Source organism: Ananas comosus, linkage group 18 (assembly GCF_001540865.1).
Source record: "Ananas comosus cultivar F153 linkage group 18, ASM154086v1, whole genome shotgun sequence".
In the NCBI taxonomy this organism is placed as follows: Eukaryota; Viridiplantae; Streptophyta; class Magnoliopsida; order Poales; family Bromeliaceae; genus Ananas; species Ananas comosus.
Window position 1 is genome coordinate 7,123,379 of NC_033638.1, and position 24,157 is coordinate 7,147,535.

The following is a 24,157-nucleotide window of genomic DNA, read 5'->3' on the forward strand; positions in this document are numbered from 1 at the left end:
TTTCGTAATGGTGTAATGGTGCACCATTACACCATTAATGGTGTAATGGTGAAATCGCGCGGCGGTGGTTGGGCTCGGGGTCGGCGTGGGGGAGGAAGTAGAGCTTCCCCGGCTTGAGCAGGGCGTCGGGGTCGAGCGGTCGGGCTCGTAGTCCGACGCGCGGCCTTCCTCGGGCAACTAGTAGGAACGCGCGGCGCAAGCGCCAGCGCTGGTTGCGCCCTCGCGGTGGTGGTCGGGCTCGAGGTCGGCGCGGGGGAGGTCGACGAGGAAGTAGAGCTTCCCCGGCTTGAGCGGGGCGTCGGGGTCGAGCGGTCGGGCTCCGTGGCGAGGCCGGAAGTCGCCGTGCGCACCCCGTGCTCTTACAGGAAGAAAAAGAAGAAGAAGAAGAAGAAGAAGAGGGAAAAAAAAAATGCTCCAGCAGGAGGAAGAAGAAGAAGAAAAAGAAAAAGAGAAAAAAAAATTGCTCCTGCAGGAAGAAGAAGAAGAAGAGCCCGCCTAGCGGTGCTCCGGCCTTCGCTTTTTTTTTCGATGGAAAAAAAAAAAAACGAGAGAACGAAGAGAGGAGAGAGAAAGAGGAAAGAGAAAAAGTAATAAGGGTATTTTGGTCAGTTTGCTGAAAAAACGGACCGAATTTGCAAAAACGAAAAAGGTGGCCCGGTTTTGCAAAAGCCCAAAATAAGTGGATTTTTTATGCAAATTGACCTTTTTTTTTTTAGGATAAAAATCTTAGGCCAATTTGCATAAAAAATCCACTTATTTTGGACTTTTGCAAAACCGGGCCATCTTTTTCGTTTTTGCAGATTCGGTCCGCTTTTTTAACAAACTGACCAAAATACCCTTACTACTTTTTCTCTTTCTCCTTTCTCTCTCTTCTTCGTTTCTCTCGTTCTTTTTTTTTCTCGCCGGCAGAGCGGAGGCGAAAACGGTCCGTCTCACATCTCACCCTCATGCTCTCGCCCTCGCCCTTGCCCTCGTCCATGCACCCCCCATCTTCCTCGCCTCCGACCCCGCCAAGGCCGCGCCGCGACTTTTTTTTTTTTGCTTTTTTCTTTTCTTTTCTTCTCCGACTCTTCTCCACTGTCTCCGACGACGACGCCTCTCGCCCTTCCCCGCCCTTCTCTTCTCTCCCTCTCCCTCATTTTCTGCCACCTCCGACGACAATTTATCTTCGCCGGCGCCGACATCGACACCATAGAGGTCACTGTGGCGCTACAGCCTCGGAGCGGGGGGTCCTTAGCGGCGTCGTCACCGGCGCCGTAGCAGTTGGCAGAGAAGGCGACAAAAGAAATTATAGAAAAAACAGAAAAAAAATAAAGATAAAAAATTATATTAAAAAAAGGATGAAGATGAAATTGCATCTTTAATTACAAAAAAAATTATAAGTTGCACTATTTAAGTTGTAAACTACTGCTTTAAAATAAAAATTATACTCTTTGAACGACAATTATACTATTTTTTTATCTTAAACTGCATCATTTTAAGTGACATGTATACTGTTTCTCCTCTTGTTGCACTGTTTCTCCTCTTGTTGTACTGTTTCTCCTCTTGTTTACACAGAAATGGTGCAACAAGAGAAGAAACAGTATAAATATCTTTTAAAAGGGTGCAGTTTCTCCTCTTATTGTATTGTTTCTCCTCTTGTTGCACTATTTCTCCTATTGTTTATACAGAAAGAGTGCAACAATAGGAGAAACAGTGCAACAAGAGAAGAAACAATAGATATATCTCTTAAAACAGTGCAGTTTCTCCTCTTGTTGCACTATTTCTCCTCTTGTTTACACAAAAATGGTGCAATAAGAGGAGAAACAGTATATATATCTCTTAAAACAGTGCAGTTTCTCCTCTTGTTGCACTGTTTCTCCTCTTGTTGCACCATTTCTGTATAAACAAGAGGAGAAATAGTGTAACAAGAGGAGAAACAGTATACATATCTCTTAAAAGGGTGCAGTTTAAAATAAAAAATAGTGTAACAAGAGGAGAAATGGTGCAACAAGAGGAGAAACAGTGCAACTTTTGTTTAAAGAGTGTAACTTTCATCTTAATGGATGCAGTTTACATCTGAAAGAGTGTAATAAAAAGAAAAACAGCGTAAAAATCTCTCAAAGAGTGTAATTTTCGTTTAAAGAGTGTAGTTTTCATCTTAAAGCTGCAGTTTACATCTTAAGTAGTGCAACTTATAATTTTTTTTACAGTTAACGATGCAATTTCATGTTCATCCTTCTTTTTATATAATTTTTTATCTTTATTTTTTTTTCTGTTTTTTCTATAATTTTTTTTGTCACCCTCTCTACCAACAACCACGGTGCCGGCGACGCCGCCGCTAAGGACCCCCGCTCCGAGCCTGTAGCGCCGCAGTGACCTCCACGGTGTCGACGTCGGCGCCGGCGAAGATGCATCGTCGTCGGATGCGGCAGAGAATGAGGAAGAGGGAGAGATGAGAAGGCGGGAAAGGACGAGAGAGGCGTCGTCGTCGGAGACGGTGGAGAAGAGTCGGAGAAGAAAAAAAAAGAAAAAAGCAAAAAAAAAAAAAGTCGCGGCGCGGCCTTGGCGGGGTCGGAGGCGAGGAAGATGGGGGGTGCATGGACGAGGGCAAGGGCGAGGGCGAGAGCATGAGGGTGAGATGTGAGACGGACCGTTTCCGCCTCCGCTCTGCCGGCGAGAAAAAAAAAAGAATGAGAGAAACGAAGAGGAGAGAGAAAGAGGAAAGAGAAAAAGTAAAAAGGGTATTTTGGTCAGTTTGCTGAAAAAACGGACCGAATCTGCAAAAACGAAAAAGGTGGCCCGGTTTTGCAAAAGCCCAAAATATGTGGATTTTTTATGCAAATTGGCCAAAATCTTACCAAGAGTTTTTAGTATAAATGGCTAAAGTTTAACCATTGGTATCCAACTTAAAATTTAATTATTTTATCTTTTTAGTTAAATTTATTTATTAAAAAAAATGAACGAAACAAGTAACTTGCAATCGGCTCAGCGCCCTCCCTCCCTCCCTCCCTCCTCACCCTTCTTCTTCTCCTCCCTTTGCCTTCTTCCTCCTCCAACTCTGGCACCCCCATCTCCCGTTGTCCATGTTGTTCTTTCTGCTAGTTGCACATCTTAAAACTTTTTTTTCATTCAAAAGTCAGTGTTTCTCTTTCGTCATATTTATTTTATTTTTTATTAACACCTTTCTTTTAGAGTGCAAAATTTTCTTTAGTCTACAGTTGAAATAAATAATTAAGAAAAATATATAAAATTTATCCAAACTATAAATTCTTTTAAATCAAGTACCCAATTTTTTTAAAATTTAAATTTTACTATCTAACTTTTTAATTTATTTAATTATAGTCGATCAATGACACTTTGACTTTAAAATTTAAACTAGTTAGTTACTTTAATAAATTTATAGTTAGGAGAATTGTCCAAAGTACCTGAGGATAGGATTAGGAAATAACATGGGAATTTATATTAAGGGCAGATTTAGTTCATGATTGAAATGAAATAGAATTGCATTAGAATAAAAATAAAATAATAAATAATTTAAAAATAATTAGTCTATTATTGGAATGAAATTAGAACGGACAATTGGAGCATCTACAAGTTTGACAGAGGAGGGAGGTGTTTGTGAGGAAAAGTTTTGAATGGTTTATTCTTAAATCTATAAATTTAAGGTAGAATTTGATCAGTTCCGAACTATCAAAATTAGTAAATCTGTGATACTCTAATAGTTCCATATCGGATGAAAATAAAGTTGTTATTAGATATATAAGAGTACTACACCATAATAATAATAACTGAACTTAACCATCTTGGGCAGGCAATTTTCGTCCAACGAATTGTTATTGCTAATGGATCAAGTCGTTACAAATCCTATGAGCAACTAAAAACCAAGTTTAGTCTTATCATTTTTGTTTCTTTAACTAAAATTAAAAAAATTGGTTGAGTCTTAAAGCCCTTGAGCTTAGGTTATAGACTACTTTTAATTAGTATTTATCTTGAAGCAAACCCAAGAGTACAGATTCTCTGGTAAATACTAATTTAAGTATTTTTCCGTTTATTATTGCTAGTTTTCGAGGAGGCATCCACCCGAGCGTTTCTTGGATTCCGAATTTGTAATAGGCCAAGACGTTCATGGGCCAACAACTTCAATGAAATTTGGCACGAATTTTATGGCAACGAACTTGTATCAGCTCAGCCCTCCAGAGGTAACAATGGTGGAAGTTATGTTTATAGCTAGAAGTGGCAATACAGCTCGCTGTTCGCGAGTCAGTTCGTGTTCGGTTTGAAATGAGCTCGAGATCGAATCGCTCGTTTATTAAACGAGCCGAACACCTTGTTTAATAAACGAGCCGAACACGAGTAGGGATCAGCTCGCTCGTGTTCGGCTCGATAACAGCTCGAATACATATTTTTTTATATTTATAAATTTATATTTATATATAAATAAATAATTATATATATATATATATAATACAAATTTTTATTATTTGATTTTAGCCCAACATAAATATAAAGCCCAACTGAATTATAAAAATACTCATTTATATATAAAGTTTCAACAATTACATCAAAATCTATCTAAATAATTTATTTTTTATATATATCCTTTCTAATTCTTTTAACTAATTATTCGTAAGCCAGCTCATGTTCGGCTCGTGTACGAACTGAATTTTTGGGCTCGATACTTCAACAAGCATACTCGTGTTCGGCTTGTTTATGGAACGAGCTAAACATGAGTCGGCCCTAGCTCGCTCGTACTCGGCTCGTTGACATTCCTAGTTATAGCTTACTTGGCTCGGTTGAAGCTTCTACAACTATTTTGTTTAGCTTCTTATTTTTTTTCAAAAAAGAGTAAACTAGTTTTTACAGTAGTACGTGAAAATGAAAACTTCAAATTGAAGCTTTTGCTTTTCGGACATTGACACTCAATTTAGCATCTGGTTAGAGAATTTGTTTGTCAAATTCTCATGGCTGCTGCTTGAAACAGAAAAGCTGTATTAGAATTGTGCGCATAGCAGATGGATTAAATTCTCTTCTTTCTTTATCTTCTCAAAAATATGTGTAGTCTTGCAGGATCTAACCCTGGCTAAGATGCTTGTAAGACCAGGAAGATGCTTTCCGAATGATCCCGAAAGCGAAAACATGGTCACAGAGCACAATTACGGGTCGATTAACCGCGCATTCGTCGTGTGTAAAGAGGATAAAGCCATCGAAGAGGAGTTCCAGCGGTGGATGATCGAGCAAAGCCCAGGGATAGAGGTGAAGGAGATTGAAGGTGCAGATCATATGGTTATGCTCTCAAAGCCTCAGGAACTCTGCCTGGAAATTGGTGAGAAATACCAATGAGAAACTGAGAGAACAAAAAAAAAAAAGTGGATAAATTTCTGTCGGCCTGTGTGGTTTAGCATATTTTTACTTTGCCGCTTCACGATAAGAATCTAGTACTAAACAAGAAAAATAAAATAATACTGTTTACAAAATATAACGTAATAAAGTGTAAATTATAAAGTGATAAAATACTGTATTATTATTACTATGTGGCTACAAAGAGTGTTCTTTACTATTCCATTTAATAGTAGACTTTTACCGTAAACAAAACTGAAATTGTAATATAATTTTTTTTTTTGAGAAAGAGATAGCAAACTACATGTTTCATTCATTAAGCAAAATAAATTAAGCGTAGAAGATGAAGACAGCTAAGGCCTCCTAAAGAAACCGAAGAGGCACAGAAAAAAGACAACAGTAATTAGGAAGACAAATGATTCAGTTGTGCTCTAGATTTAGCATTCTTAGGCACAAAAACATGGCACGAAACAAGGCATCAAAACAAATAGAAGAAGCAAACCTCTATCATGGTCTTTAAGTTTGCGTCAACTAGCGTAGAACAGAGTTCCATAAAAATTTTCGTGTGCCATGTTTGCTTGTGTGTGTGTGTGTGTGTGTGTGTGTGTGTGTGTGTGAGAGAGAGAGAGAGAGAGAGAGAGAGAGAGAGAGAGAGACTTAGGATGTAATATAATTTATTCTTAAATTGGCAATATTGTGAAAATTACATGTAATCAAATTATGACACACCATATAATACATTTTTTTAATTTCTTTACATCATCCGAGCAAATAATATCTTAATATACAGGCCAATCAGAAGCTTTTTAGGGAACACATGCAGCCTCACCTGCAAACAACTTGCCTTCTCTTAATGATTTTATCCAAATTCTCCGAAACCATCGCGGTTAGGTTGTGATCCTGCAATCTAAGTTCTGAATCAAGCCTGAAAAGATGCAGGAAAAATAATCAGCAGCTAAAAAGAAAAACTAAAAATAATAATAATACTTAGAATGCTTGCAAATAAAACATTTATTTGCATCTGCATATGTCATAGACATCAAGCCTGCAAACTCCCTTCCATTTGCATCTGGGATTGGATTAAAAAGAGTACGAAGAGACGGGTTTCACAAGAAGAAAGCTGAGACATTGGGTTTATTGAATCTGGCCAAGTAAAATAATCCGTTGGAATGAGATTATCAAATCCCATCCAAGAGGGTGTCTTCATAAAATGGTTTATCTTTTCCACTACCAATGCCTTAAATCGACAATACTAGGTCTCAGGTGAGCCAATGGAGGCTAAGATGGGCCAATAACATCATAGATCTTGGGTGTGTAAATATTTTACATATAGATGCATATCTTTGAGACACTGCAGTGTACCACTGGATGCTTCAGGACAAACACAACCAGCAAATTAATAGTACCCAATTTCTGGTTACAAAAAGGAAAATTGAAGAGCTGTTAACATACTTGGGATCAACTGATATCTTCTGAATTTCTCTGATGGCCGAACTTGCAGCATATAAAGAAATCTTTCCCACCTGCAGGAGAACTCATAAAACTGTGAAATCTAGAAGGGCTGGTACAGCAGAAACTTACTTTTAAGAGGAATGGATGAATTACTGATGGAATGCACAGGAACTCTAAGATCTAGAAGAAACCAGAGCAGAACTTGTGCAGCAGAAACTACTTTAAGAGAATGAATCATTGATCGAACCTCAAACATCTTCAGTTTTGCATCATGGTCATTTGGGAGGCAACGAATCTCTTGTGCCATACGAGCTGACTCCCCTAAGCTCTCCGGTGATAAAAAGTCGAGCACCAGTTGAACTGAAGACTGAAAAAAAAAAAAAGGAAGAGAAAAGTAATTAGTGCAACTATTGTTGCAAATGCTTCTGAAAAAAGAACGCTAATCATTATTCCAGCTAAACCAGCATTAGTGATGAGCACATAGCAGTAAGGATAAAAAAAAGTAGCATCAATCAATGTAATCTAATCTGCATCTAATAAATCAAATTAAGAAAAATACATTAAAGCATGCGACCAATGTCCATGCCTTACATACAGATGAATATATTATGAATGGACAATGAATGTGTGAAAGGTCTTTGCTATCTACAATAGTATTCAATGCAAAATCAGCTTCCAAATGGAGATTGCAATTGGTCACTGTACTTGTATCAGAAATTTTCTCGCTGCTGTCGATAATAACTAGCATAATAAAATCAAGACAACTTAAAACTGCTTAAAAAGAGTTAACTCCATAGCGTAAAGTGCACACGATAAGAACATGTAAAATGCATGATTCTTTTAAGCAACTATATAATAATGCACACATGCACTTCAGTTATGAAGTGTTGTTATAAGTTCAGCAATCAGGAAAGAAGAAAACCTACTCACTCAGGTTTGAAGACCAAAGGAATTAATTTGAACTCTTCAAGATGGAAATTAAGGGAAGGTAGACACTCTGGATGGCAGCAGGGAAGCCTCTGAAGTCCGAAGACTTAACATTTTCCTATTATGCTCTTTTTTTTTATTTGTCTCATATTGTGCATTTCACATATCTGTAACTATACAAGTGTATCCATGCACAGTAATTTTCTAGCTTTCTAGTTAAAACAAAAACAAAGAAAAAATTACCTACTTCTCTAAAACAGAGATGCCGTGAGAGAATGGCAGTTTATCTTCACTATCTATTATGCTAAAGAGAAGCACATGAAGAAGGTATGTCAAACAAACATTTCCTCTAAAAGCTTGAGCTACAAGAAAAAAGCACATGAATATTTTATCCAGAACAATCCTAAAGTCTAGGCTCACGACTTCTATACAGATCTAAGATCGAGACTCTGAACTAATGGGTGGTGCTGTGGTGACTGTTTTCTCAATGAAATAGTGAATGAGCATCGTGGGATTCGAAACAAGCACCTCCTGCACTAATATCAATTTACAAACATTTCTCAAAATCTACTAAAGAATGACATGATAAATTTTGTACTTAAAAGTGGCCCATCAGATTTTCCTTCCCACAGGAATATAAGCATGATTATATTACAGGCCAAGATTTTACTTCAATATTTTCAGAGTTGACTGATATATATAATTTTATGAACGATGCCAAGAGTGTGAGAGTTCAGAAGCTTTCACCAGAAGAAATTTAACTTGGAAAGGGCATCCAGCAGGAATAAACACAGCTTCCCCAACATGCTGTCTGAACGTCCAGGGTTCTATTCCTGTAAGGTTCCAAAATGCAAAGATTGGTCAAGGCTAGAGATATTCGAGATATTTCTACTTCTGGATTTGATAACTGAGAAATTTGTTAAATGACCAAAGAAAACATGAAAGTGGTTGTGGGGAGGAGGTATTAGGTTTGGGGTGTTAATTTATATTGATGAAATTAGAGGTTTAGAGACCTGAACATGCACTTCTTAAAGCACAACAATTCTTCAACAAGTTAAAAATGGAAACTAGTTCAGATACTTCTACTTACCGTACTCTTTTTTTAACATCCTTTTTTGATCTTTACTTAGGACTATAGCTTGATCATAAACAGGGTGAGTAATCTGCGAACAAAGTACAACAACCATTAGACCTTGATTTAGACAAGTATATTTTCAGCATTATTTGCATGCAGAAAACTTAATTTACCGAATGAGGACTAGTAGTTTTAAGTTCCATAAAATGAGCCCTTAAATATTCATTCAGCTTTGGGACATCCTGCCTGCGGAATACATCCCAAACAGCACCACCCAGAGAACAGTCTGAAGCATCAATTCTTTTTCTCTCTAAGCGACAAGAGTCGTAGGCTCTCTTTTCTACAGAAGCAATTTCAGGACCATTGCATAATTCATTCTCAACAATATTCTCTTCTTTATATCTGAAGCCAAAAACATTTTCCTTCTCTCTATGTTCTCTTTGTGTTAGATCAAGTGCGTGTGTCTTCCCATCTAGATACATGTTATCAGATACATGTGCAGTCCCCGTTGATCTTTTGGCATTAATTTCCTTGGAGATCTTCTCACTTTGGACAGTTCCACACCTCTTGAGAGATTTACTATGCACATCGGCTGTGTGCATCAACATATAAGCCTGTAATAACCAAATGATAATGTCCATTTAGTTACTCCATTTCTTCAAATATTAAAAAAATGTAAGAATATAAAGCTAAAAGTGACCTACTATGGCAAGCTAATTATTCTTGACGAATCATTTGGCAAATTGATCTACCAGAAAAAGGAAAACATACACACCAAATCATTTCATAGGGTTTCCAGAGAGAAGCCTTAAATGGTTTACAGTTGAAGGACAATGAAGCCTTCGAAGATGAAGTAATCTCAAAGAATCATTTATCAGATGCGTATAAACGGCGGTATTACAATCAGCAGAACTTAACAGCATAGCAAGCCATTAGCATGTGATACTCTGAAAAGAAAATTGAGTTTAAAAATTAAGCAACAAAAAAATTAAGCAGTGCTGGGAGCAGCAGTAGTCTCGGCAAACTTCTGCATTATGCTTAGCATTTAAGAAATTCAATTTAAACTAAGGCATATTATTCTTATACCAAGGATAACATGTTGTATATGGCTAGATAATCAAACAAAGTTATTTTGTTATAATCTAGCAAAACAGGAGTCAACACATAAATAACAAATAGATGAACAAGGGTATTCTTGCTGTTAAATTTAGTGGTGGATATTTATTAATAAAAACATTTTTATTGAAGTGTTAAAGATGAAGAGAAAATACTCAAACAAAAAGGAGCATAAAGGACCTACCACATCACCCATATTAATCTGGAGATTGGATACAAAATAATCTCTATCAAGCTCTTCATGAATTCCATATGCAATTAACAGCTTGGGAGCTCCTTCAGACTGTATAGTATCATGGGGCAATTTGGCAGCAAGATTCAAAACACCCCATTTAGAATGAATAAAATCAACTAACGGAAAATTCACAAGAAATTCAGGTCTATGGCACACTAAGAACTCCTCTAGAATATTTGGAGCTGGCCAGTCTTTTAGTTTCAACATCAGTGATCTACCATCCACAAGTATACGCCCATCGGAATATCCTTTTATGAATTTATTCATTTCAATATCAACCTGTAAGATTTTAAAATCCATTAACAAATTAATTTCAGCAACCACAAAATGATCTAAAAAATTTTCTGAAAGAGATCAATGAAGAGATTAAGGGGACTTCTGCTTTTGTTCCATAGGACCATTTAGCTAAACATCCTTCATTAAATGTAATTGATCGTTTATCGCAACTTTCCTTGTATCCTATAAGGATACAGAGTTTCAACAGAACAATTTTCACTAAATTTAACTATCCTTTTACTTGCATACCTTCCCTATACCCTACAATGATAAAAAGTTTCAACAGAAACATATGTAAGTTGCACTACTAAATAGTTTTCTATGCAAAAATAAAAGCAGAAGTTGAGAATAATTAATAAGCAACATTGCTTGCAGTGTTTGAACATGTAAAAAGATTGCCTCGAGGTATGACCATATTCTGGGCAGTGAGGGGCGTGGAGCATTCCACATTCGCATATGTAAGCTTTTTTCAACCCCTTAAAATGCATCTAATTTTTTGTATAGCCCTCTCAAGTTGAAGTTTCTGCAGACTCTTTCAAATATGGCACCCTTGCACAGATGCCCATCCACGATTGTCCATACAAAACAGTAAATTTTAATTTAAAAGAGCAAAATGACCATTATAACCGTAATAATTTATATAAATGCGCCCAAAATCTAGGTAGGCACCATGGCACCAATAATGGCATCTTTACAAGACCATATAGTCTAACTCATGACCAGGGCTATAGTTGGGATTTAACCTCAGTCAAACAAAAGAATTTTTATGCCATTGTACAAAGGAATGCATGAGAAACAACACTATTTAAAAGGGCATTTAGTGAAATACACACTTGCGAGGGGAATACAAAATGCACTTTTATAGGGATAAATATATGCAAAACCTTCGGCTTCCACACCGATACCCAATATGTTTACTTCAACAAATAGGCATTAAGTTGGGTCATTTGCGCAGCTTGATCAACAACAGAAATGAGAAACCAGCCAGTGAGCTAGACAGCAACAATTTGGTAAGAAAGATGGAATGATGGATACAAAGTAATGAAATACCAAATATTAGCATGCCACTTCTTAACAATTAAGATACATGCGAACAAGCACAGAAGGAAAACTTGACAAGACCATCCAATAATGGAACCAGATAAGAAATATTTATTAAGTTCTACGTATTATTATATGCAAGACTGTTAGAAGAGCTCTAGCGCATTATATGGTACAACTAACCTACAAAAAAAAAAAAAAAAAAAAAAAAAAACTACTAGTCAAGACAATGAATTATCAACTTAAGGAATTCAATAGAGAAAATTAATAAAATGTATGGTCCAATCCTTGTTCTCACCTCTGATTGGTTCACGCAATTCACAGCCTTGACAATCAAATCATGGTTGATCTTTTCATCTGTTGTCTCCTGGATTCCCCTCCAAATACTTAATGGATCCCAGCTTGATGCCAGCGAACGCTCAAATGCATGTCTAATAATAACCGGCTCACCTTTGATCCAGTGCTTGTGAAAATGACCAATGCCTTCATGCTTTACATCGTCTAACATTGGGCAGTACAAGGAGTTGTCACTGCTTCCTTCTCTGTTAGAGCACCGGAAAAGACTAAAATCACTTGAGTCTTTTGACTCCAAACTCCTAATACCTTTGCAAGAAGAACACCTATCAGAATAGTCCAAATCACGTACTTTACATCCCTTAACCATTTCCTCAGCATTTTTAACAAGTTTACCAATCCAGTTGACTTTAAGTATGCGTCTTAAAACCAATTTTGAGGAGCCACAACCACCAGCATCAGCTCCACAAGGAATGCTACCATCATTCTTGGCCTTCCATGCAGGAAATAGATGAGCAAAATCAATTGTATTTTCATCTGCTATCCAAGATAGCGACTTATCGTTGGTTCTTTTAGCATATTGTTCTGCCCTAGTTGTTGCAGCATCAATATCTTTACTTCTCTCCGGAACCTGAAGTTCAACGAACCCCCCTTCCAGACTGATCAAGGATCCTCGTCGAATATCCCGGCAACAGGTCAAGCATAAATCATATAAACATTTTGTACAGTGTCGATGATAATCAAAAACAGGGATTTTGCAGAAATCACTGCAGGAAAGAATATTTTAATGAACACAGAACCTCTCAAATAATGAAAGAAAAGTAACTACTAGCTAAATGTATTCAGGCTTTTACCACTAATATTGCTAGGAAATAAAAGTAGAGATTATTGCGTACCAGCACATCTGCTCATCTGCATTTACTTTTGCCCTGGGAATATCAACTTTGGGTCCTAAAATAATGCATACAATCAATAATGGAAGCAAATTGAACAGAAAAAGTTGCAATAACAGTGAAAAATTGCCAGAAAGCAATTGGGACCCTAAAATACCATAAATTCTTGTTTCCACTCCCATTTCAGAGCATTGTTCAGCATAGGTTTGCTTAAGCACAGGGAGAACAAAGACTAGAAGGCTGTGAAGATATCTTAACTTATCTATGCCAGGAATCTCCTGTACCTTGGCCTGAATAGAAAATTACAGTTCGATAATTAATTAAAAAGATGTTTAAAAATAAGATTGTAAGGAAGCGACGTGAGAAACAGTGGCATATCTAAACTACAAATGAAGAGTATGAAGCACCTTAATCAAATTATCTCCTCGTAAGCAGATTCTGCAGTTGCAAATACCACGGCATGCCGGACAAACCTTCCGTATTTCCTCCAGTGGAATCTCCGCATACCTATTATGTAAGTTCCAACAGGAGACATAATAGAAAACGAATATTGGAGGTCAATGTAACTTATCTCTAACATGGAAATCATAACTAGCAAAGAAGAACACAACAATGTACAGAATCAACCACATGATTAATTGAAAGATCTATATTACTTGAAAAGCAAAAACACGAGAAAAATTCATTATCCATCAGGCATGGCAGCAGGTCCACAAAGATAACTCCTGCATAGAAGTTACAAATGGTAATAGCCTATCTGCAGGTTGAAATACTATATCAATAGCGTACGTTTGTGTGTGGCGATCAGGATAACTAAGAAGAATTTTGATGCAAATCCTTCCCAATCAAAATCTCAGGAATACAGTTATCAACTGATACATCCCAACTCAAGATATTCAAGTAGGGATGCCACATCATACTTCTTGGGAAGAGTAGCAATTATTCTCGTCTTTTATACTATTCCAACACACCAGAATTACTCCGTTTATAAGCTTTTCCTTACTCCTCTCAGAAAGGAGAATTAACTCCTAGCATATAGGAGAAATAAGGAAGAGATTTGGGGGACTAGAAGCAAAAAGGCTCTTATCATTTCCATTATTACGGAAACATGGAAATCATTAATTTCACTGGCAAATCTCTTATTTTGGTGCCAAAAGCTTAAAAAGTTCAAAAGGACGGTTCAGAGCTGAAGATCGACATTGTTTGATATGATCAAGATTCAAGAGTATGTAAAGTTAAAATCATAAACCTCAGTGCAATGTTAAGTACCATCTTGAAATGCAGACGCCACAGTATCCCCTACGCTCGCAGCTAATACACCATACCACCCTATCACTCCTCCGGCACTGATGGCAAATTAACCCCTTGACTGCGCCATAAGAATCAGCACTTCTCCCAAAATACTCCTATCGCATAATCATCAATAGTGTAACTTCTTGAGTAGAAATTCAACATTTCTAGTTAAATGGGAAGTGCTATGATAAAACGCAACAAAACTCACCCCTGCACCAGTCGCACCGAAGCTCTTCACCTCCTTACTGTAAGGCGAGCTGTACACCGACCTCGCCCTATTCTCCTCTGCCTGAGTGCCATCACTCGGCAGCTCATCATTAGGTCTATTAAAACCACCGTGTGGGAGAGAACCCCTCATCACCATCGACCCAGCGGAGTATGCCGCGACCCCCTTTGGCATCCTCTCCTTGTACTTCATCACCGGCGACAACGACCTCGTCAACCCCGACTCACCATGCTTTCTCTCCAAGTAGATGTCGGCATCCGCATCTGCATCCGCATCGGCATCGCCGAGCGACTTCCTCCTAGCCTTCTTGAGGCTGGCCCGCAGGGCCGAATTCGCCGCCCGCTTCTTGGCCTGTATGTAGTGCTTCTCGCAGACGGTCTTGTCGGGCATCGACGGCGCGCTGCACCGCCACTGCTTTCCATCCGATCTCTTGCACCTCAGATCCTCCGGGATCCCCGCATTATCCTCCATACTCCCACCCCCTCCCCCCCAACCTCCGCGCCTTCAAACCCTCCAAAACCCTAATCCCGACCCCATCATCCAATCCAAAACCGATCGAACGATCAACGAATCCCTAACACTAGCTCAAAACAACTAGATCACACGACTTCCGCGACGATCCACGGGCCCGCCCCGGAACAAGATCGAAAAACAAAATTCACATAATCCGCGAAAAGCAACAAGGAATTGGAGAATCGAAGCAGAGGGAGGGGGAGAAGCTTACCTTGGGATCGGCGAATTAGGGTTTCGGCGGGCGTCGTAAAGGAGGGGGGATCCGAGCGAGGTGTCGGCGACGGGGACTACTCGGAAAGGGTAAATAAAAAGGGGAAAGGCGACGCATACGCGAAGGGTGAAGTGTCGCTGCGGAGGTCTCCATACATCCACACATACATACATACATACGAAGCTTTGGGGGGGAGTACGGAACCGAGAGAAAGGAGAAAGGCAACCGCCGAGAGTCGCCGAAATTACGAAAATACCCCTGGAACGTTGGTGGTTGTGGTGGCGGAAGCGGTGGTGGGATTGTGGAGAAGAGTAGGGGTATTTTGGGAATTTTGTCTGGGGGAGCTGTGCACAAAGAGTGGGACGTTGTTGACTTGGAGGACCATAGACTGTAGGAAGCACCAGCAAGTAAACGTCTGTTGTTGGCATTAGTTTGGTAATCCATTTGAGACTAGGGAAAAGGGCTTTTTTTTGCAAATAGCCTCTTAAAAAAATTTTATTTTCAAAATAATTTTATTAAAATTTAATTTATAAAATGGCTATGACCCTGCCACGTAGGCACCACGCCAGCGCCACGCGGACAGGACTAGACCAGTGTGTTAAGTTGAATACGATGAATCATTCACCGTTCAAATCATTTACCGTGTTCAAACACGGTGAATCATTCACCGTTCACCGTGTTTGAACACGGTGTATTTATATTCCTTTTCTTCTCTTTTAGAGATGTCAACTGGTCGGGTTTGGATCGGGTTTTAAAAAATTTGAATCTGAATCCGAAAATCAAATTAAAACTCGAACCCGAATCCGAACCCAACGGGTTTTAAAAATTCATACCCATATAACTTTAACATATGGATATAGATATGGATTTTTAAAACCCGCCGGGCTCGGATTCGTGTTCGCATTTTAATTTGATTTTCGAATTTGATTTCGGATTTTTAAAAACCCGATTCAAACCCGACCCGTTAACATCTTTAAAAGAGAAGAAAGGGAATATAAATATACCGTGTGAAACACGGTGAATCATTCACCGTATTTGAACACGGTGAATGGTTCACCGTGTTCAACTTAACACACTGGCCCCAGTCTTGCTCGCGTGGCGCTGACGTGGCGCCTGCGTGGCAAGACCAGGGTCATTTTTGCAAATTAAATTTTGACAGAACTATTTTTAATATAAAAATTTGCCCGGGGGCTAAATTGAAAAAAAGCCCTAGAGAAAATGTATCTGTGTATCATAAAACAAAAATAATTATAATAAAAATAATATTCTATTTATTTTATAGGGATAATTTTCTACAGTTTTATATAAACATATCAAATAACAGATTTGTCCCTACAAAATTTAATTTTTCATATTTATTTAACGTTTTCAAATATATCCCTATTGTCAGAATCTGTTAGAGAACTATAAATATTCATAGATGAAGAGTGAGGCTACTATGCTATCGGAAGTACGGAGCCTTCTGTGCTTCCAGCTCGTTTTCGATGTTGCGACTTTCGAATCGTCAATCGGCTCCGTTAAACTTGATCTAGAGTATTTGGAGTATCTAGAAAATAAATTTTATTGTTTTTCGATATCATTTGCCTAGTGATCGAATGGACTCAAAATTAATAAATTTCAATGGCCGTAGTGTGCCGTTTGCAAGTTTAACGGTGTAGAAATATCCAAATCACATGAAATTTTGATAGAAAATTCTTTATATTATATAAAACAAGATCAATATCTTTGATTTAAAATTTTAATATCATATTATTACATTTTGTAAGATTTTTATTTTCAGCCGTTGATTTTGAGCCCCTTCGTTCACTAGGCAAATGATATCGTAAAATCATAAAATTTATTTTCTAGGTACTTCAAATACTCTAGATCAAATTTAACGGAGCCGATCGACGATTCGAAAGTCGCAACATCGAAAACAAGCTGGAAGCACATAAGGCTCCGTACTTCCGATAGCATAGTAGCCTCACTCCATAGATGAAATACTTAATCCTGATTAGTAAATAAGATAAATTGATTTTTTTACCCTTTTTATATTTATGATGGCAAAAATAATATTTTATTTATAAAGAAAAAAGATGACCATTGAAAATTTTTTGAAGGATATTTGAAAAGACATATTTGTAATGGCAAAGATATCATTTCACTTACCTTCTGTTAAAAATAAATAGTAATTTAACAGTAACAGATCAGAAAAGCAAATATAAATATCACTGGGCTTTCACTTATCTTCTGTTAGATACTTCTCTTATCTTTATATTAGCTTGTAAATTGACAGGATACTAACCCCGGTTAGGAGTTATTTGGTTTCATGTGGGCAGTCGGACAGAACTGCACTGTAATTTTAATTGTATACAAATTCAAATTAAATATTTGGTTTAATACATTTGAAGCAATTGTTTAGCCAAAGTCACACAAGAAAATCCGAATGCAACAACTAAAAATACGTCCAAGTTGATCTCAGTTCCAATTGCTAAATATAACTATGCTCAAATTGTTCATAACTGGTATTGCAATAATTAAAGACAATAAATTTAAATGAAAGATAAGCATACCTATATAATCACCTTTTAAACAAATTTCTTTTCTATATTAAGGTAAGTTAAATCCGCCTATAATTCTACTTTTCCAAAATGTCATAATTGCCTCTACCCTCAGTAGTGCCAAAGTGAATTACAGAAGAGAGAGACAAAAACAAAATAATAAAAGAATTGATTGTTGTGATTTTTTTCATCCTCTTATGGACTAGTATAAAATTTTTAAGAAAATAAATAAATAAAAATAATAAAAAAATATGCAGTTATGATGATACGGGTCTCCTAAGGTTGAATGGGTGGTTGGTTGAATATTATAATTTAATGGGTAAAAATAATCAAAGTGGTTAATCTAACGGTAGAAAACTTTATAGCACCAAGTGCTTGGTGCTATCAATAGCATAGCAGCCGGACTATATATATATATATATATATATATATATATATATATACTATTATATATATATATATATATATATATATTATAGTATATATATAAAATTAGTACTATGCCTTATATAATAGCACAAAGTTCATAGTGCTACCAAGTTTTTAGCCATTGGATTAAGAGATATGTGGTGTAGGATTGATGTGGGCCCCTAGGTTGAGTGAAGTGGTTGGTTGAAATAGTATGATCTAACGGATGAAAATGATCAAAAGAATAGATCTAACGGCGGAAAACTTGGTAGCACCAAGTGCTTCGTGCTATTAATAGTATAGTAGCCGAACTCTCTCTCTCTCTCTCTCTCTCTATATATATATATATCCTTACAAAGAGTTCAACTTCTAATATTTATTTTTACAAAAATTTAAACATTTTCAAATATACTCTTACTGTTATGATCCATTAGAAAAATGTACTTAACTATAGATAAAATACTTAATTTGATTAGTGATGAAGTAAATTGATTTTTTTACCTCTTTTATATTATTTGTGATAGCAGAAAGAAATAAAATGGTCGTTAAAAATTTTTAAAAGAATATTTTTGTATAATTTTAATAGTTGAAGTTTTTGAAAGATATATTTATGGTGGCAAAAATATTATTTTACTTATTTTTTATTAAAAAATAACTAATGCTATATAAATTAGAAGGATAAATATAAATATTATGAAAGTTTTATAAAATTAAATATAAAAATTTAAATTTTATAGAAATAAATTCGCTGTGCTTTATACTTATTATTATATATGAAACTCAATGAAATTAACTTTATTATAAAATTTATATAGTGTATACTAGTCTATAAATAAACAAGTTCTTATATACGGACAAAAATTTGATAGACATAGTCTCCAAACATAATATTTTAAAAATTATCCGGATTAGCATAATGCGGCAAGCCGAGCTTATCTCAATCATCCAATAAAATAAAACTTTAAAAATTTTAATTTTTAAAAAATAATATAATTTTTAAACGGTTGAGATAAATACAACTTGCCACGGGCGCCGATCCGAACAATTTCCAAATTTTTATGTACAGGGACTATGTACGCCAAATTTTTGTCCCTTATATATACATCGTTATTGCGCACCAACTGTCCCTAGAGCAAGTGGCAAAGGGCTTGGTGGTTGGTATTCGAGACCCAAGTTCGAATTTTAGTTGATTCATATTTCTTACTAAGTTTATTTCTAAATGAAATAAACGAAGCGGATAGCTTGCTAGCTATTTCTAAAAAAAAAAATAAAATACATCCTTGTTGCGCCGCCATAGTGCCTTAGTCGAACACGTGTCGATTCCGAGATTATCCACGGAAAGAGCTTCAGGGGCACTTCCGTAATTCTACGCTGTAGGATTATTATATAAACAACCGATCTCCTCACCGCTCGTAAGTGCTGCTCTTCATCTATTCTCTCTCTTTCTCTTTATTCCTTTCCTCTTACTCGAAACCTCTCTCCAATCTCCTAGCCCTAACCCTAGATTCCTCCTCGATCTCCGCCTCCCATGGCGCACAGGATCCTCGAGGTCACCCTGATCTCGGCGACGGACCTCAAGGACGTGAACCTCTTCTCGAAGATGGAGGTCTACGCCGTCGTCTCCATCTCCGGCGATCCCCGGACGCGGCAGCGAACGCCGGCCGATCGCTCCGGCGGCCGGAACCCTCGCTGGAACGCCACGCTCCGCTTCGCCGTCCCCGACCCCGTCGCCGGCGACCTCCGCTTCCTCCTCCGCACCGAGCGCGCCCTCGGCGACCGCGACGTCGGCGAGGTCCGCGTCCCCCTCAAGGAGCTCCTCGGCGGCGACGGCGGCGGCGACGCCCCACGATCCCCCCGAGTCGTCTCGTACCACGTTCGCAAGATCGGATCGGGGAAGCCGAGGGGCCTCCTCAACCTCTCCTACAAGCTCGCCGATCGAATCGCCGCTCCGGCCGCCGCCGACGAGCCCGTCATGGCGTACCCCGGGGTATGGGGCCGCCGCCCATAGGCATGCCGCGGCGGCTACCCATAGGCATGCTGGGGCCGCCGCCTATGTCGCCGCGCGGCATAGGCATGCTGCCGGCGAGGCTCATGCCGCCGCGCCGCATAGGCATGCCGCCGCCGCCGCCGCCCATGCCGCGCCGCCTCGGCCGCNTACTCGGAGCGGCCGTCGTACGGATACGGCGCGCCGCTGTATCCGCCGCCGGGGTCGTACGGATACCCATCGGCGGCGCCGTACGGATACCCGCCGCCGGGGTATGGGGCGGCTCCGCAGCGGCCGAGGCGGAACAATTTGGGGATGGGGCTCGGGGCGGGGCTCCTCGGCGGGGCCCTCGGGGGGCTCCTAATCGGCGACATGTTCTCCGATGGCGCAGCGTATGACGCCGGTTACGATGCCGGGATCGGCGATGGCGGCGGCTTCGACGGCGGGTTCGGCGATGGATTCGACGGTGGATTCGGCTTCTAGTCGTGTTAAGGTTAGTTCGTTGCCTCTCTCTATATATCTTCTATTTGTTCCTGACTACATATATTTATATGCTTGTTATCTTACTGAAGTTGTGTATATGTGCAGATGATGCTTAAGTTCTAACGAATAATATCACTCAAATTTTCTATATTTCTTGGCTGATGATATTAGTAAGATTACTTTTATGAAATTAGATTAATTAATTTTGTATAAGTACTTAATTGTGGTCGCATTCTAAGTTTTCTGCAGTAATAGTAAAATTTTGTACGTAATTATTGTAAATTTTTATTTTTGTTGCTCTTCAGCATTAAAATTTATGCAGTGGAGGAATCTAGAAGATGGAGGATCTTTTTTATTAGTTAAGGGTCCCCGTTTGATTCAATGTAAACTGTGAGAAATAGTTTTTCGTGTAAATTTTCGGTGAAATTTTTTTTTAACGTTTTATAGTGGTTGTTTGGTAGAAAAAATAATAATTTATTATTTACACTTATTTGGTTGGAAAAAATCACATTTGTTTGATTTAGTAGAGAAAAAATGAATGGAAAAATTTTACGCGGCTTGAATTTTCATTTTAATCGAAAAATTTTATTTTTTTCTTCAAATCCGTAAAAATATTTTTATGTATTTTTTTGTTGAACTAAATAAGCGAAAAAATATTTTTCATACAGAAAATAATTTTTCAATTCGTTTTAGACTTCGTTTGGGATTGCAGGGAAGTTGCTTTATGTGCGGTGGGAAAGTACGTTGGCCTGTTTGTTTTCGTACGTAATATTGCGTTTTGCATATCGATGAATCGGTTACAATATATTTTCTGCGGTTCCACCGGAGAACATAAAAGCATATTTCTATATACTTTTTGATGCCAAAATTGAAATTAACATGCCGACCTATTCCACGTATGATCCAATAGGGACACGTGGTACATCAGGGGTCGGCAATAAGGCACCTGAAGGGGTCTTTCTCCCCCCTGAACGAGAAGACCACTCTATTTTTCTTGCAATTTTATCGTTTTTCTAGGAGTAGTCTAAATGTCATTTTCTCTTTTTCGCATTTACTGTTTTTGTAGGAGTAGTTTTTAAGTAGAACTCTGGAGTCTGTCTGCCCTATGGGCATCTCTCCGTTGTAAACTACATATTTATAGAGTCTGTATGCCCTTCGGGCACACTCTGTTTTATTAATATATATATATTTAGGCATTTGGCTCTTTCAGCCGATCAGTCATTGTATATTTTATTTATTCGGCTCTTTCAGCCGACCAGTTACTGTATACTTCTTCTATTTGGCTCTTCTGCCGACATTGATCTCTGCATAGTTCATACATTCGGCTTCTCCAGCCGAACCAGTTTTATAGTAAAGATTTTCGGACACGGCTGGCTCGATTTCTCGTCAGCCGAATCGCTTGATCTGTCGAAGGGCGCAAATTTCGAGGGTCACTATCCGCAGTCGTTTCTCACCCCGACGCGCTTCTCGAGGAGTATCTTTGACAGGGTCAAGGATCGGAAAATTCAGCAACCAACAACGCTTTTTTCACAACTCTGTTAGATAGATCTCAATACCAAACTAAACTTTAGTCTACCAAACACCTCATCAGGTTGGTGAGTTAAGTGAAAAATTATTTTTGAATAATTTAAAATAAAAGAAAATTAGGAAAAATACTGAAGGGAAAAGAAAAAGAAAATCGTGCTGGGCCACTGGAATAGTTGGTACTTGGGCTAAACCGCTCGTTTATAATCCGTTAAAAATATTATATTGAATTTTGATGGTAAAGTACTTACCAATTTTACCATCAAATATTCAGTGCGATAAAAGAATTTTGTTGTTGCTGCGCCTTTGAGACTTTGTAAAACTTTGTAATTATGGAGCTCACTAAATAATAAAGGGGCAATTGATTATATATTCTCGTAAAATTTTCGACTTTTTAATTTATCCTTCTTAGAAGACTAATATTAAAAATACTATTTCTACGTTCCAACATATTTCTAATATACCACTAATGATGCGTTTGGTTCGCATTATGAAAGATTATTAGGAATAAAAGATATTCGAGAATCTTATTCCTATTTATTCTATTACTAAGAATGTGGAATTCCTGTGTTTGGTTCGCACGGTAATATTAATTAGCCATGTTATTTAATATTACAAAAAATATACAATTAATTAATTTATTTATTTATTTAATTTTAGATAATGTTATTAAAAATTTCAACATCTATTTAGAAAAAAGGGAGAGAGAGAGAGTATAAGATAGAGAGAGTAGAAAGAAAAATATAGTCGAAATTAGAGGGAATGAGAGAGTTGAAATTTTAGAAAGAGAGAGAGAAAGTTTAGTTTAGAGAGAGAAAAAAAAGTTGAATTTTAGAGGGAAAAATAAGTTTAGAGAGATATATAGTGTTAGAGTGTAAAGAAAAATAATATCAATTAGCCGGCGAGTAGGAAGAAAGAAAGAGATTAGACATATTATGATTACCCCAATCCATTAATATGAGGATACCCACCCTCCCTCAAGGGAATGAGATTAGTTCTTTGGGGTGAATCTTATTCCCAAGTGAATCCAATATTACCAACTAGATTACTTAGTGCGTTTAGCCAAACACCGTCATATTTTTTTATTTTCATTGGATTATTAGGAATCTTTAAAAGATAGCGCGAACCAAACGCACCCTATGAGCAATCCTCTGAATAGAGGTAAATTGCCAGTTTTTTTTAATACAAGTTTTTCCTTTTTTTTTTGTTAATAAGATTTTCTTTGGATTTTGTGAATTTTATGATGATGGAGTCGTCAAATTTACACTTGTACATGTGCACGTCTCATTTTTCTAACTTGTAGTAAATTCAGCCATGAAATTAGAATTCCATTTGGTATCTAATCTCATTTTAAAATGACAATACACAAGGATATGGGAAAACTTCAAATTAATACCCTCCACGTGGTTTCGCACTTTCTCACTTTAGTATCCAGTGGTTTAATATTTCATTAGATTATGTACAAAAAACTTCAGATATCCTATCTAGATTTATCGAATATTCATTTTAGTACTCTTTAGTTTTAACTTTGTCACTAATTTAATAAAAAAAAAATCCAAAATGAATAATAAAAAGAGAAAAATAAAACTACATGATACTAACTTGATACAAAAATAAAATCACAAAGTACTCACTTGATACACCTTAAACCACAGGATACTAAAGTGAGAAAGTGCGAAATCATATGATATTAATTTGATACACTTTAAACCATATGATATTAAAATAAAAAAGTGCGAAACCACATAGGGTGTTTTTGAAGTTTTTCCCAAGGATATATGTTTGTATTTTTTCCATAGGATAACAGTGCAATGTACAAAATGTCATATTGATATTTTTTACGAAAACAAACGGGTTTTTTTTTTTTTTTCTTAACAATCTCAAACCAAATGTAAAGCACTGACCAAGTAATTGATAAGTAATATACAAAATAATTGTTTGTATTCATGTGAATTTAGTGAGCTTACGTTGCAATACCCTTTTCTAGAGAGACACAAAGACGTTTAGGGCGTGTTTGTTTCTGCGAAAGTCCGGCGACGAACTTGTGAGTTCATGAAACCTGACTTCGTGCGTTTGGACGTAGCGACGAACTCGGGACTTTCGTTGGGCCAACGACGCCGCACACGCTATCAGTCTCACGTAGTGGCGAGTTTGCGTACGACACGAACTCGCGATTTCGTGCTCGACTAGTGTGATTTCGAGTTCCACGAAAGGGATGCAACTCACCAACTTCGACGGGGTGTGGTTTGCGCCCTAATGGACGCTGTCTTAGGCTGCCCTTTGACAATCTCTACAATTGTGAAGTATTATTTTTTTTTTTCCAAATTTTGAAATTTTAATAATTTTT

At 37.6% G+C, this 24,157-nt stretch overlaps 3 protein-coding genes across 4 annotated transcripts; 2 read left to right on the forward strand and 1 right to left on the reverse strand.

The window, feature by feature from the left end:
- On the forward strand, nt 4,188-5,322 carry LOC109723785 (probable esterase PIR7A). The gene is made up of 2 exons (XM_020252270.1): nt 4,188-4,241; nt 5,050-5,322. Exons 1-2 carry the CDS (start codon nt 4,188-4,190, stop codon nt 5,320-5,322), a joined length of 327 nt encoding a protein of 108 aa, XP_020107859.1.
- Nucleotides 5,977-15,030, reverse strand: LOC109723986 (lysine-specific demethylase JMJ25). 2 transcript variants are annotated; one of them, XM_020252548.1, is made up of 14 exons: nt 14,872-15,030; nt 14,130-14,741; nt 13,898-14,034; nt 13,036-13,135; nt 12,786-12,918; nt 12,632-12,686; nt 11,740-12,502; nt 10,074-10,403; nt 8,947-9,387; nt 8,789-8,861; nt 8,446-8,531; nt 7,019-7,138; nt 6,772-6,842; nt 5,977-6,244 (listed from the first exon to the last, which is right to left on the reverse strand). In XM_020252548.1, the coding sequence occupies exons 2-14, from the start codon at nt 14,616-14,618 to the stop codon at nt 6,145-6,147; spliced, it is 2,898 nt and encodes a 965-aa protein (XP_020108137.1). In that variant the 5' UTR covers nt 14,619-14,741; nt 14,872-15,030; the 3' UTR covers nt 5,977-6,144. The 2 variants fall into 2 exon arrangements, with proteins under 2 accessions (XP_020108137.1, XP_020108136.1); XM_020252547.1 differs by having other exon boundaries at nt 14,130-14,754.
- Nucleotides 19,242-20,730, forward strand: LOC109723786 (protein SRC2-like). Its single transcript, XM_020252272.1, has 2 exons — nt 19,242-19,806; nt 19,930-20,730. Exons 1-2 carry the CDS (start codon nt 19,348-19,350, stop codon nt 20,284-20,286), a joined length of 816 nt encoding a protein of 271 aa, XP_020107861.1. The 5' UTR covers nt 19,242-19,347; the 3' UTR covers nt 20,287-20,730.